The 12,476-nt window shown below is 51.4% G+C and overlaps 1 protein-coding gene across 2 annotated transcripts in view; it reads right to left on the reverse strand.

Annotated features, from left to right (window-relative positions):
• Rasa3 (RAS p21 protein activator 3) overlaps window positions 1-12,476 on the reverse strand; it is a 110,370-nt gene that overhangs the window by 2,694 nt on the left and 95,200 nt on the right. For both annotated transcript variants that reach the window (NM_009025.2, XM_006508734.2), the window contains 8 exons: window positions 12,388-12,465; window positions 11,340-11,417; window positions 10,123-10,196; window positions 8,697-8,803; window positions 7,896-7,978; window positions 7,449-7,657; window positions 6,426-6,529; window positions 328-511 (listed from right to left, as the gene is read on the reverse strand). In NM_009025.2, coding sequence (NP_033051.2) covers window positions 328-511; window positions 6,426-6,529; window positions 7,449-7,657; window positions 7,896-7,978; window positions 8,697-8,803; window positions 10,123-10,196; window positions 11,340-11,417; window positions 12,388-12,465 — 917 coding nt within the window. The remainder of the gene's footprint in view (window positions 1-327; window positions 512-6,425; window positions 6,530-7,448; window positions 7,658-7,895; window positions 7,979-8,696; window positions 8,804-10,122; window positions 10,197-11,339; window positions 11,418-12,387; window positions 12,466-12,476) is intronic.

Genomic DNA, 12,476 nt, shown 5'->3' on the forward strand with positions numbered 1-12,476 from the left:
CCTCAACCAGAAACAAGAATGTGCTCGGCTTAGTGACCCAGCATTCAGAGCCCCCGGTGGCTGGAAGAGGTGGCAAAGGATGTGTGTGATGGCAGATGGGTGGCCCCAGGCTCCTTCTAAGGCCCTAAACTGGGCTGCTGGTGGGATGGAGCTAGCTCCCTGCACACCACAGAGCTGGGTACCTGCTCTGCAGCAGACAAAAGGCTAAGGCAAGCCAGGCCTCTGAACTCCATGGGACCCCAGGACCCTCCCAAATGAGGTGGACGCTCACTGAAGGTCCCGATCTCTAGATCAACCCCAGTGGCTAGGGAGCACCCCAACACTCACTGGCTCCCGTATCTCGTCTTCTTGAACTTGTCTCTCCTGTACTGTGCGTGCTCCTGCTCAAGGGTCCCCACCCCAGCGATGACCTGCTTCAGCGTCTTGTACGTCTCCTGGGGGTCGTCGATGACGAACGTTGAGTACTCCTCCTGCTCAGGGCCGTCATACACAGACTTGCTGCCGCAGGCCTCTGCCACGCAAGGGGTATGCGTAGAGGGGAGTGTCAGTACGGGGTGTAGCTCAGGATTCCGCTGTCCCTAGCCATGCCACGTCTCTGCATTCCCTCCCCAAAAAAGCTTTTTCTTCCCCTCAGAAAAGAAAGGGGCCACTTCGGGAGTCAAACACTGTCCAGCCTGGAGGACTTCGGGGTGAGCTGTATAGTCAAGGTCTCTCCAGTTTATGTTCTGAGACCTCATACCCCAAGCCTCAGTATGGTCTTCAGCCGGTCATGGCGTGAGCTTCACATTCATGACCCGGTGTGCCCACCAGTCAAGCCAAGAGAGGTGTCCACACCCACACATGGGGCTCAGCTCTCTGAGGGGCAGGGGCTGTCGGGATGAACTTCCATTCTGCATGTCTACAGAGCCTGACACATGCCACTCACCAGAGGCTTCTGGCCAGAACACGTCAGCTCTGAGGGCAGCAGGAGAGAAGGCGTGTCGAGCAGTGGCCAAGGATCTCTGTTCTCTACTGTTCTCATCTTCTCCCCAGACTGCCTTCCTAATCACCCCCACTGCAGCCATGTTATGGCTTCTGGCCATCAACAAGGACTACCCAGGCACCAGAGCTGCCCTTACTCACCTGACCCTGAATATCTGAGTTGGTATGCTATTCTGCCTCATTGTCCAAGGCTAGGCAGTGCCCAGGCTAAGGTACCCAGGCCCTACCTACAGTTTTGCATATGCCATGGAATGAAAGCTTGTTTCCCTTCAAAGTTATATGTTCAAGTCTTTGCTTATTTGGTTAGCTTGGTTTTTTGAGTTAGAGCAGTGGTTCTCAGCCTTCCTAATGCTATGACCCTTTAGTACGGTTCCTCACGTTGTGGTGAGCCCCCACACACCAAAAAATTATTTTCATTGCTAATTCATAACTAATTTTTTGTAATTTTGCTGCTGTTATGAATCATAATGTAAATGTTTCTGTCTTCTGGTGGTCTTAGGGATCCCTTGTGAAAGGGCTGTTGGACCCCCAAGGGGATCTCAGCCCACAGGTTGGGAACTGCCAAGCTAAAGTTTTGTTGTATAGCCGCGATTGGCTTCCACTCAGTATGTAAATCAGGATGACCTTGAACTTTCGGAGGTCATTCTGCTTCTTGTCTGTAGAGTTCTTGGATTACAGGCACGTGTCACATGTGTGGCTTGTATACAGAAGTCTTAACTCCTAAGTTCAGTATTAGGGGGTGGTCCAATCACGAGGGCAGAGCCCTTGTGGAAGAGACTAGTCCCTCTGTAAAAAGGAACTTCTTCCAGACCTTTGGGCATAGTGGGAAGTCAGTCTGCAATCAGACCTGTCTTCCCAGAACTAGTAGTGTGATGACTGGATTCCAGATGTCCCAGCCTCCAGAGCAATAAGAAGGAGGTCTCTGTCACCATGACCATGAACAACCAGTTTATGGCAGTCCAAAGCAACCAAGGCAGAAGACACAAAAGATGAGAGCTGCCCTAGAGCTACCCAAGTGCATGAGCAGTTTTGGACCCGCCCAGAAGGGGCTGGCAACTGCTGGGAACATTGCTGGACAGGCAAGGCAGTTCTGGTGAGGGGAGAGCAGCAGCAGGGCCATGCTGCTATAACACCGAGAAATCGATAGTCGAAGCCATTCTGCTCAGGTCTCACACAGAGACTAAGGAGTTACAGACAGAGAGAGGAGGCGATCTTAATGTGACAAAGAACTCGGCTGAACTGGGCTTGTGATCTGTTCCGTGCAAGACAGAACTCGCTCATGACATGGATATTCAGCCAAGGAGGTTTCTCAGTGAAGAGGCGTTGGAGGAGCAGGCTGCTCCTGACTGCGAAAGCGGGGAAGAGGGAAGTAGGTCAACGGAGCTGTTAAACAAAAAGGACCTGGGAAATGCCTGGCTTTCCCATCCTGTGTGTGGAAGGAAGAGCACACCAAGGGGCTGGCCAACCCCCACCCAGCAAGATCAGGGTGGTGCTGGCTACAGACTCACCTCCTTAGCTCAACAGAGTCTGGGGGGCAAAGCAGGGCTCACTCAACAGAAATTGCCAGCAGTGACTAAGGGAACAGTGGACAGGGTAGAAGGAAGGCAGGCTGCATGACAGCTTGGGCCCTACAGGACTGGATCAGAGAGGCACTGGCTATTGCTATACATGTTTCTCAAAACAGGGATGGACGACTTGAAAGGCAAATCAGAGAGGAGCAAGGCTGCCCTCAACTCCGAGAGGTCAGCCCTTAAGCCAGCCATCAGATTCAGAATCCCTGACTGCATTATTAAATTGATTCTGACCCAGGAGAGAAAAAGAAAAAAACTGGTATAAATGAGAACAAATCAACTAAGGGAATGGAGCCTGCTTGGAGTGGGGCAGCATTAGTTGTCAACTGGACACAGTCTAAAGTCATCTGGGATGAGACTATCAATGAGCTATTATGTAGACCAGGTTGACGTGTACCTGTGTGTGTGTGTGTGTGTGTATGTGTGTGAATACCATGTTTACAGTAACTAAGGTAGGAAGACCCACCCACTATGGGCGGCACCATTCCCTATGCAGGAGATTTTGAATGCATGGGAACGTGGGTTCAGCACTGGTGTGAATACACTGATTCACTGCTCTCTGCTGTGGCTGTAACGTGACTAGCTGTTCTAAGTTCCCACTGCTTTGATTTTCTGCAATAATGGGCTGTAACTTGGAACTCTGAGCTAAATAAACATTTTCTTCCTTAAGATGCTTTGCCAAGCAGGGTGGTGGTGGCACACGCCTTTAATCCCAGCACTTGGGAGGCAGAGGCAGGCGGATTTCTGAGTTCGAGGCCAGCCTGGTTTACAAAGTGAGTTCCAGGACAGCCAGGGCTATACATAGAAACCCTGTCTCGAAAAACAAACAAACTAAAAGAAAAAGATGCTTTTGCCAGGATGTTCTGTGGGCACCAGGGAAGGAAACCAAGGCATTTATGAAGCCAAGTGTTCAGGGAGCTGTGTGTCTGCAGACTTTAGCAAGGCCACCAGCATGGCTACACAGTGACTGAGATGCAATCTGTAGAAAATGAGCAGCCGGACACATGCTTTTACTGACCAACCCTCTGAGAACGAGAACGAGAACGAGGTGCTGGTCCACATTCAGAGCTCTGACTCAGGTGAACGTGACATTTGGAGACATGATGAGGGCAAGTCTCAGAGAGCCTGGCTGACTGCTGTATGCAGGAAGACTACGAGACACACAGCCAGTGTCTGCTCTGGTCTCTGTTGCTGACCCAAGTGGAATGAAGTGACAGTTGGTAGGATTCACCTTTGATGTTCTGTATGAGATGCTGGTACCAGGTACCGAAGTCACCCCAGTCAATCCCCGGATCTGATGGGTGTGTGCGTATGTGTGTATGCGTGCATACATTTTTTGTGCTTTTTCTTTTTTAATCCTGTATTTATTTATTTATTTACCTACCTACTGTTTGCTTTCTAAAGAGAAAGAGAGAAAGAAAAAAGGAGTGGAAATGGATGGGGGGCAGGAACTGAGAGGAGGTTTTTGTTTAAATAAAACAAAAGCAAATTGTCTACCAATACAATGACAGCACCAGGACAGCACTAAGTCATGAGGCAGAAGCCTGTAAGCTTCACAGCCTCTGACCTTCACAGGGCGTGGTGCTAGATGAAGTGAGAGCCAAGGTTTCAGTCACAGCACTAGATGGGCCCTTACTCTTAGGCCAATCCCTTACAGTCAAGAAGAATGAGAATATGAGAACAGTTCTCTTCTATTTTTTCCATCCATCCACTTTCCGGTCAATCCACATGTCTACCTGCTTACCTGTTTATAGATAGGTATCTGTCTATTCCACTGACCATCAGCATTATCCATTTAGCCATATGTCTAGCTACCTGTACGTCCATCTATCAGCTATTTACTCATCTGTCCATCTATCTACTCATCAATTTGTCCTTTCATCTGTTCATTTATCCATCTACCTGTACATCTGCCCATCTGTCTATCTATGATTCCATTCATCCAACCAACCAACCAACCAACCAACCAACCAACCAACCAACCAACCAACCAAACCAACCAACCAAACTCACCAACCAAACCAACTAAGCAACCCAACCAACCAGACAAATCAACCAACCAACCCAAACAAACAAATCAATCAACCAACCAACCCAACCAACCAACCAACCCAATCAATCAATCAATCAATCAATCAACCCAACCCAACCAACCAAACCCAACAACCCAACAACCAACCCAACCAAATCAACCAAAATAAACAACACACCCAACCAACCAACCAGCCAGCCAAACTAAGCAATCAACCAACCAAACTCACCAACCAAGCCAACTAATCAACCCAAGCAAACAAACAAATCAACCAACCAACCCAACCGACCAACCAACCAAACCAACTAAGCAACCCAAGCAAACAAACAAATCAACCAACCAACCAACAGCTGTTGGCATCTCCTCTGCACTGGGCTCTGGTGCAGATAAACCATCTTTTGTTCAGACAGTCACAGCATATAGCAAACAGTTTTGAGGCAGCTGTACTTGCAGTGATGGAGGCAAAGCTCAGACTGTTGAGCGGCAGAGGCTGGGAAAATGCACAGGGAGAGCAGGCACCAGTCAGGCTGAGGAGGGCAGGCTTCCCAGGTTGAGGGAGGATGGGGACCCGGGGACAGGAATGGAGCTCCACAGTGCAGGGGAGCCCCAGGCTATGCAGCATCTCTAGAAGTATCAGGAAGGCGCCTACGCACAGGTGTAATCACCCTCAGTACTCTCTGAGACCTCTGCAGAGGCCCCATCCTCTCCAAGGCTCTTACCCTGCATCAGTCACTGTTGTTGGAGCTGCCCACAGCTGGCTATGTTTACTGAGTCACTGAGCGGCCTTAGGCCATGGCCGCACGCATCCTCACGGTAGGTGCTGTGAATGCCAGGCTTGCTGGGCATGAAGATGTGAAAGGTATGTATATGAAGAATATGAGTCCATGCTGTGTTCAAGAACCCAGGCAGGGTGGGCACATGCAGGTGCCCTATGCTGTCTGTGCAGATGTGTGCACGTGCCTGCTACGCTGTCTGTGTAGATGTGTGCACGTGCCTGCTACGCTGTCTGTGTATCCCCAAGGCTAGTCGACATGGGGTGGTGCCGGGAGAGCAGATGTGGCTGGGCTCCCGTGTGGGCACTGGCATGAGGTCTGTGGAGATCCACCCCCATCCCGTGTACCAGTGCTCCTGGGCCAGAGCAGGAGAAAGAGAAGGACCTTGGCAGGCCCAGTTCTTGGCTTTACTGGACATTTTCAGTGGTGCACGGGGCCCATCACATAATCCCTAAGGACAGATGGGAGACTCTGGGGTGGGTGAGTGGTTCACTTTCTTTGGTGGGTTCTGTAACTTTCTCTGAGTTACAGCCCTCAAACCCTGCTCAGGTGACATCCAATTCATCCTGCCTAGATTGTTTGCTTTAATTCTATAAAGAAATTAAATCTAAAGGGTGGCAAAGTAACAGATACTTGAAACAACATGCACTATGCCTGTATCACAAGCTGCTAGGCATGTGGCATATTCACATGTGCCCACACAGTTGTGTGTGTATCCACATGTGTGCACACACATGTAACACATGTGCGTACACACACACACCCCTCTCTGGAGAGCACAAGAGAATGAAATCTTTTGGTTGTGTAGATGCCATTGAGAAAGGCTAAAGAATTTGGAAGTTCACAGTTTGCATGTTAAATTCTATCTGAAAATGTTATAATGTCCCACAGCCAGACTATTCTCATGCCAATTGCTCCTAAAACCATGCCAAGCTCCAGGGTCCTTAAGTGGCTTAACAGACACCCACAGGCACCAAGGAACCCCAGAGGCTCCCGAGGGACACTGCTGTGGTGACTGACACCCCCACTTCCAACTCCCCACAGTGGGTGCCCAGGGCCCATCCTCACCCTGCATCTTTTCCAGCTTGCCCATGTACAGGTTAAAGAGAGAGTAGATGCGCTCTGTTTCACGGTCCCCATCAATGTCCAGCTGGATGTTGGCCGGGAGCCCACTGTCCAAAGACAGCAGAGACAAAACGGTGAATGTTCTCTTAAACACTGGTTTTATGTTGGGGGGGGGGGACTTTGAACTCATTAGTGATATGGGAAAGGGTCTTTTGGGGGCACATGGGGTAGGAATGACCCAGAATAGCCTCACAATGAGTCTATGAATCCTCTCATCCTTGAAGGTCTGGCTCCTGTCACAGACTAAAGAGGGAACCCTTGATCCCTTCCCTGGAGGGTTCTGGAAATACAGGGCCACACACACAGATCTGAGATTCTGAGAAGAGGCCCTCCTGGGACCTGGGCTCTATACTAATGAAGCTGGATATAATGGTGTCAAGGCTCTGGGAGGGTTAAATGGCAGCCTGAGGGTGGGTGGCCCTGAGTAGTCCTCCACTTCAGGCTTGTCATATGAGGCTGGCAGTGCCTCTTCTATGTGCACAGGCCACGTAAGAGTCAAACAAGGGGCACTGCCAATCTTCATGGCAGGAGGCCACCTACAGGGCCAGGAAGGCAATGGCCTGCCCCAGTTTCCAAGAAGGGGATATATGCTGTGGTCCAAGCAGAGAAACCGGGCGGAGGCATCTGTGAGCTGAGCATCTTCTCAGGGATGCACAAGCCATTCATGTTCTTGGTAGAAGAGACAGAGAACCCTGCCCCATCTTCAGACCCTCCACACAAGCCTACCGCTCCTGAAGACATCTCTGTCCCAGGCAGGACTTAGTAACCTTGAAGGCTTGTAGCTCCCACCAGCCTAGGCAGAGCCTTTTGGAAGACCACACCAAGGGCTCCCTGCAGAACAGCTCTGTGCCCGTGGTTTCTCAGTAGGTGTTTGTTGCATCTTAGTACCTAACCTGACTCGCCTGATGCAGTGCAAAAGCCAACTGCTGGGCCTGCATAAACAGGGTTGTGGAGCCGTGGACCTACCCAGTGCAGGGAGTGCAGCCAGCAGCCGTGTCTGAGGAGGCCCTGCAGCAGAGCCAGTGGCCGTTCAGGTAGGCCGACGGGTGGAAGACGGTGAGCCGCTTCTGGTTGCACTGGCTCACTTTGGTGAGGATGTCGATCCAGTCCTTGGCCTCCACACAGTTGTTGGCCTGGATGTACAGGGCACGCTCTGGCTGGATGACCTGGAACATCTGGGCACACAGGATGGGTCAGGAGCTATTAGTCCAGCTGGTGCCAAGCTGTTTGCCTAGCTTCTGGTAGGTTCTACCACTGGGCCAGATAGAGAAGGAGGTGGGGTGTATGAGTGCCCAGGTGGCAGAGTCCCCAGGGCCTAGATATGCAGGGTGGCGGGGGAGGGTACATCTCCAACAGGAGGAGTCAGAGTCGGAGGAGGAACCACCTGTCAGGTTGGAAGGGGCCATCACTCACGTTTTTCATTCGGAAGGACTCCTCCTCTAGCCTCTCCACAGCCAAGATGTTCTCGATGGGGATGTTGCAGAGTGGCTGATCACCTACAGCAAAGAAGGTGTGAGAGCCGGGCTCAGATGTACTCAGATGCACGCCCCAGGTGTGAGGCTCCCCAAGGCCCAGCGGTGACTGTCCTTCTCAAAGGCTGGGAAGATAGGAAGACCTTGGATGCGGGGCTGGGGTAGGCATGGGGCTCTCAGAGCACAGCATGTACACAAAGGCAGGACCTTGGAACCTTGGGACTATTTAACATTAATATTTAACTGGTGACAGTGTCTCACTCACTCGGGCCCACAGGAACATGGCCCACACCATCTCCAGCACTGGGGCACACCATCCAGTTTAGACCTAGGGCATGGCAGAGCCATTTAGCACTCTCCCTGTCACTGAAACCTGGGACTCTGTTGATCCGATAAGGTACAACGAGGCCAGGCTAAGTAGCATCTCCCCTAGGCCTTCCCTTCTTTTCTTTATTGAATCACCACTTTGGGGCTCTGAAGGAGCAAGATAGACTCAAGAAGGGTGCTGGGGCTGCGAAGCTACAGACAGTTGAGGAGATAAAAGGGGCGGAGGGTCTGTGGTACCACGTCAGCTCGGTACCCTCTGGTTCTATGGGGAGGGGGCAGAGCAGAGGCCTGAGGCTGAGTCTCTCTTAGGTCTCACCTGCTACCCAGGCTCCTGTGACAGTCGGCCTGCACTGTTAATTGGCAGAGCCTCCCAGCTTTACTGGGCCCTGAGGGAGGGAATGGAAAACCTCTTTACCTTTGCTTTTCTGGTAGGTGAACTCGTGGTTCGTCAGGCGAAACCACCTCTTCTTGAAATTCTTCATTCCAAACCGTTTCCTTCCCTGGGCCCGCTTGATCATGAACCTGACACAAGGGGCACACGGCGCTTACTGAGTGTTCTCAGGTCAGGGCCCGCGCTACCTCCAGACGCACGCACGGTCATAACAATCCTCTGTCCTCACGAGCCACGGGTGGGCAGTGGTACTAGAACCCTGTCACTTTACTTCCTAGTGCTAAGATGGAAGATGAAGGGCTCACGATCTTGGTTTTTTTGAGCAGTTTTACCTTGTACTAGTACTTTCTTAGAAAACACAACGTTCTTCAACCCGTAAACATAAGGGGTTTGTATAGAATTTGTGAACACTGCATCATGTGGAATGTTGGACTTTACTGGAGAGAGGAAGAGGTGTGTGTGGCCCTAGGCAGCTGTATGGAGAAGATCCTGTGGATTCCTTGGTAATGGATTCACATAAATCTTCATGCTCAGTTTTTTGACCCAAGTACCACCTGCCGCAGTGACTTTTTCTAAGGCCACCCGTTTTCCCTATGAGGTGGAAGAGGCAGTCGTCATTCCTGGTGGTTAGAGATCAGCTGAGGCTGCAGTCAGGCCCTCTGGCCTCACCTAAGCAGGGCTGACTTAGCCCAGGGAACATGATGAAATGGGCAGAGCTGACCTCACGGCTCTGTGTTGGCAGGTAACGGACGGAGGAGTGCCGTGGCAGAGGTGGGAGTGAATCTCTCTAATCACGGCATGGCACAGTTACCACTGCACACGGATGTAGATGCTGCTGCAGCTAACCGTGTAGGGCAGCATTCGGCCTGAGGATGTGACCCTCAAGAGGAACAGGCAGTGCTTCCGTCTTGGGTAAAAGTCTAAGACTTCAGCCTGACAGTGCGTTGGCAGAGCTGGAGAGGGCGCACCTCTCCCGCAACCGCCAGTTACCCTGCAAGTTTGTTACCGCCGGCATGAGGTTTGTAAGCCGTTTACACACTGTGCTAAGTTAAGAACTATGAGACAAACCTGGTGCTTTGAGGTTGTGAATGAAATGCATATCACATGGTGTCATGAATGTATTGTTGAATACCTGATTAAAGTAGAAGGTGATTAAAAAGGAATAGATGCAGGTAGGGCAGCCTAATGGTTACCTACGGATGGCCCAAGCTTGAGCCAAAGAGACACAAAGGGACGTGGACCTAGCCAAACAGTCTCAACTAGGGACTGGGATCTGGGGTGTCGGGGAGGGCTCATGGGAAGCAGGCATGTCTGTCAGAGTTGATGCAAACAAGGGCAGGATGCAATCCCCAGGCCCCTCAGGCAGGACTATGGGGTGGAAGGGGCCGGGGGGGGGGCATGGAGAAGGAAGTACACAAGAACACAACAATCTCAACTGTCAACTCCTTACCCTTCTTTAAGCAGGATGGGCTGCTCTATGCTCTTGGGGTCCCTTCTCCCCGAGGATGAGATCAAATCCAGAAACTGAGGTAGGAGGAGATCAGATCATTAGAAGAGGAAACGTGTGGGCAGTGTCTGTTGCTGCGGAGCCCTAGCTGGGATGCATAGACTGCCCCTGAACCCAGTGGAGAGATCTGGGGATGTGAGTCCTAGGAGAGCTGGGGCGGGGGGTGAGGGTGGGGGGTGTTGCTCTTGTCTCTAGTATATTAGCCCAGTCCACCCCTCCAGGTCTTGTCCATCTGCTGTGACCTTGTTGGGACTGTCACCAGGAGCCACAAGTGTGCTAGGGAGGCTACTAGAGCTTCGTGGGCCTAAGGCAGGTTCTATTGGTACATCCTGAGGTCCTGATGGGAGGGAGGTGTTAGCCCATCTGGAACCCCACTAGCTCCGCTGGCCTGGCTGAGGTCCCCAGCTTTGGTGTGTGACCGCTCCATTCCTTGTATTCCCTCCATCAGTTGAAGGCCACCCTAAGCTTCTACCCTTTCCCTGTCCGGGACTTTTATGACTTCCAAGAGAGAAGTTGTTTGCTTCTGACCGGCAGAGCAAAAGCCAAGCCCAGGGTCCTGAAGGGTCTCTCTCTCTCTACTGCGTCGGGGCTCGGGCAGCACACATGGGCATTAAACACACAGGCAACGTGAGACCTGTGCTGGCAAGTTTTGGTCAACCTGACACAACCTGGACACATCTGGGAAGGGGAGACTCTGAGTTGAGACACTGCCTCCATCAGATTCACCAGTAGGCGTGTTTGTAGGACACTTTCCTGACTATGACTGGCGTGGGAGGGGACAGCCCACAGTAGGCGATGCCAACCCGGGCAGGTGGTTTCGGATGGTGTAAGAAAGCAAGCGGAGCAAGCTATGAAAAATGAGCCAGCCAATAGCATTCCCCTCAGTGATGGACAGTGATGTAGAAGTGTCAGACAAATAACCCCACCCCCACCCCAAGTTGGTTGTGGTTAATTTTTATCACGGCAACAGAAAGTAACTTAATAGAAGGCCTTCGGCACAAAAAACTGAGGATGAGCCTCCATATTAGACTCTGAAGAGAGTCAATGGTGAATTTTAGGGCTGGCATACCAGCCTCAGTTAAAGTGGCCAGACAGGTCCTGGGAATGACCATGGAGAGGGTGTGGGAAACTCTCTGTGTCTATAAGAGGGTGACACTTACATTTTTTACAGCATCTGCATACTTCTGCTCATTGAAGAATTCATAGAATGTCGCCATGTACGACTCCTTAAAACTGGCCTAAAAGGAAATGGATCAACTGCTGAGAGCCACCAGCACCGATGCTCACGGCCCAGATCACAGGTCACCTGCTGGCGTTCACCAGCACTAATGCTCATGGCCCAGATCTGAAAGCTGTAACAGTGACAGGTGTGGCAATTCCAGATCACATGGGTGAGCGCATGCAGCCCCACCTAGAGGCTTCAACATGCAGCAGGGATGCTAAAACACCAGCCGTAGAGATTGCTAGGGAGTCTACGTTGAAGCCTCTGGCACAAAGCACATCTTTACACGCCTACTGACACCTGGGAACTGGGTTAATGGGCCAGCTACAAATAGCTACAGATGTGGTCACGAAGCCTGGTGCTGTGGGCATGGATCAAAGCTAAGGTAAGTCTGGAAGAACGGGAGTTCAGGGCAGACCAGAGACCTCAGCACCAACCTTGTCTGGGGCACAAGGTGAAGGGGAATGGAGGCTTATGACCAAAGGGGTCAGAGGGCATCTGCTGCTGTTCGAGATACAAAGGCTGCATATGGATGAAGGGCAGCTGCAGACCCTTCCTGGGTCTATGTCTTCAGCCCCAACATCCCAGGACAGCCAGGTCAATATCATACGCCTGGCCTACTATGGCTAAAGGTCCTGGGACAAAGCTGAGGCGGCTCTGCTACCTTGTCCGTTCAAAGAGTGGGATGAGCCTGCTCCGATCACCATGGCCGGTGAGCCTCCCCACAGTGACTGGTAAGGGCAGTCACATGGCTAAAGAGAGTCACATGACTCTGTCCTGGCAGCAGGACATGCTGGACCATTTAGTTTTGCAATGGAGAGATGGAGACACAGGTTTTAATTATCTTCGCTATCCTCTTAACTGTAATGAACATACCCTCCCCTGTATGCAAAACATTTCATTTATGGCTTCTACAGAGAGGGAAAAAAACCCCAAACCCAAACACCCCAGCAGTCATAAAGAGAGTATGATGAGTGTAGGCTTACAGACTTGGACTTGGACAAGCTGCCGAGGGTCTGGATCGTCTTTGAGATAAGTGTCAGGGTTCTAGAAGTCTGTGGATCCTGAAGAGACA

This window comes from Mus musculus, chromosome 8 (assembly GCF_000001635.26).
Source record: "Mus musculus strain C57BL/6J chromosome 8, GRCm38.p6 C57BL/6J".
Taxonomy (NCBI): domain Eukaryota; kingdom Metazoa; phylum Chordata; class Mammalia; order Rodentia; family Muridae; genus Mus; species Mus musculus.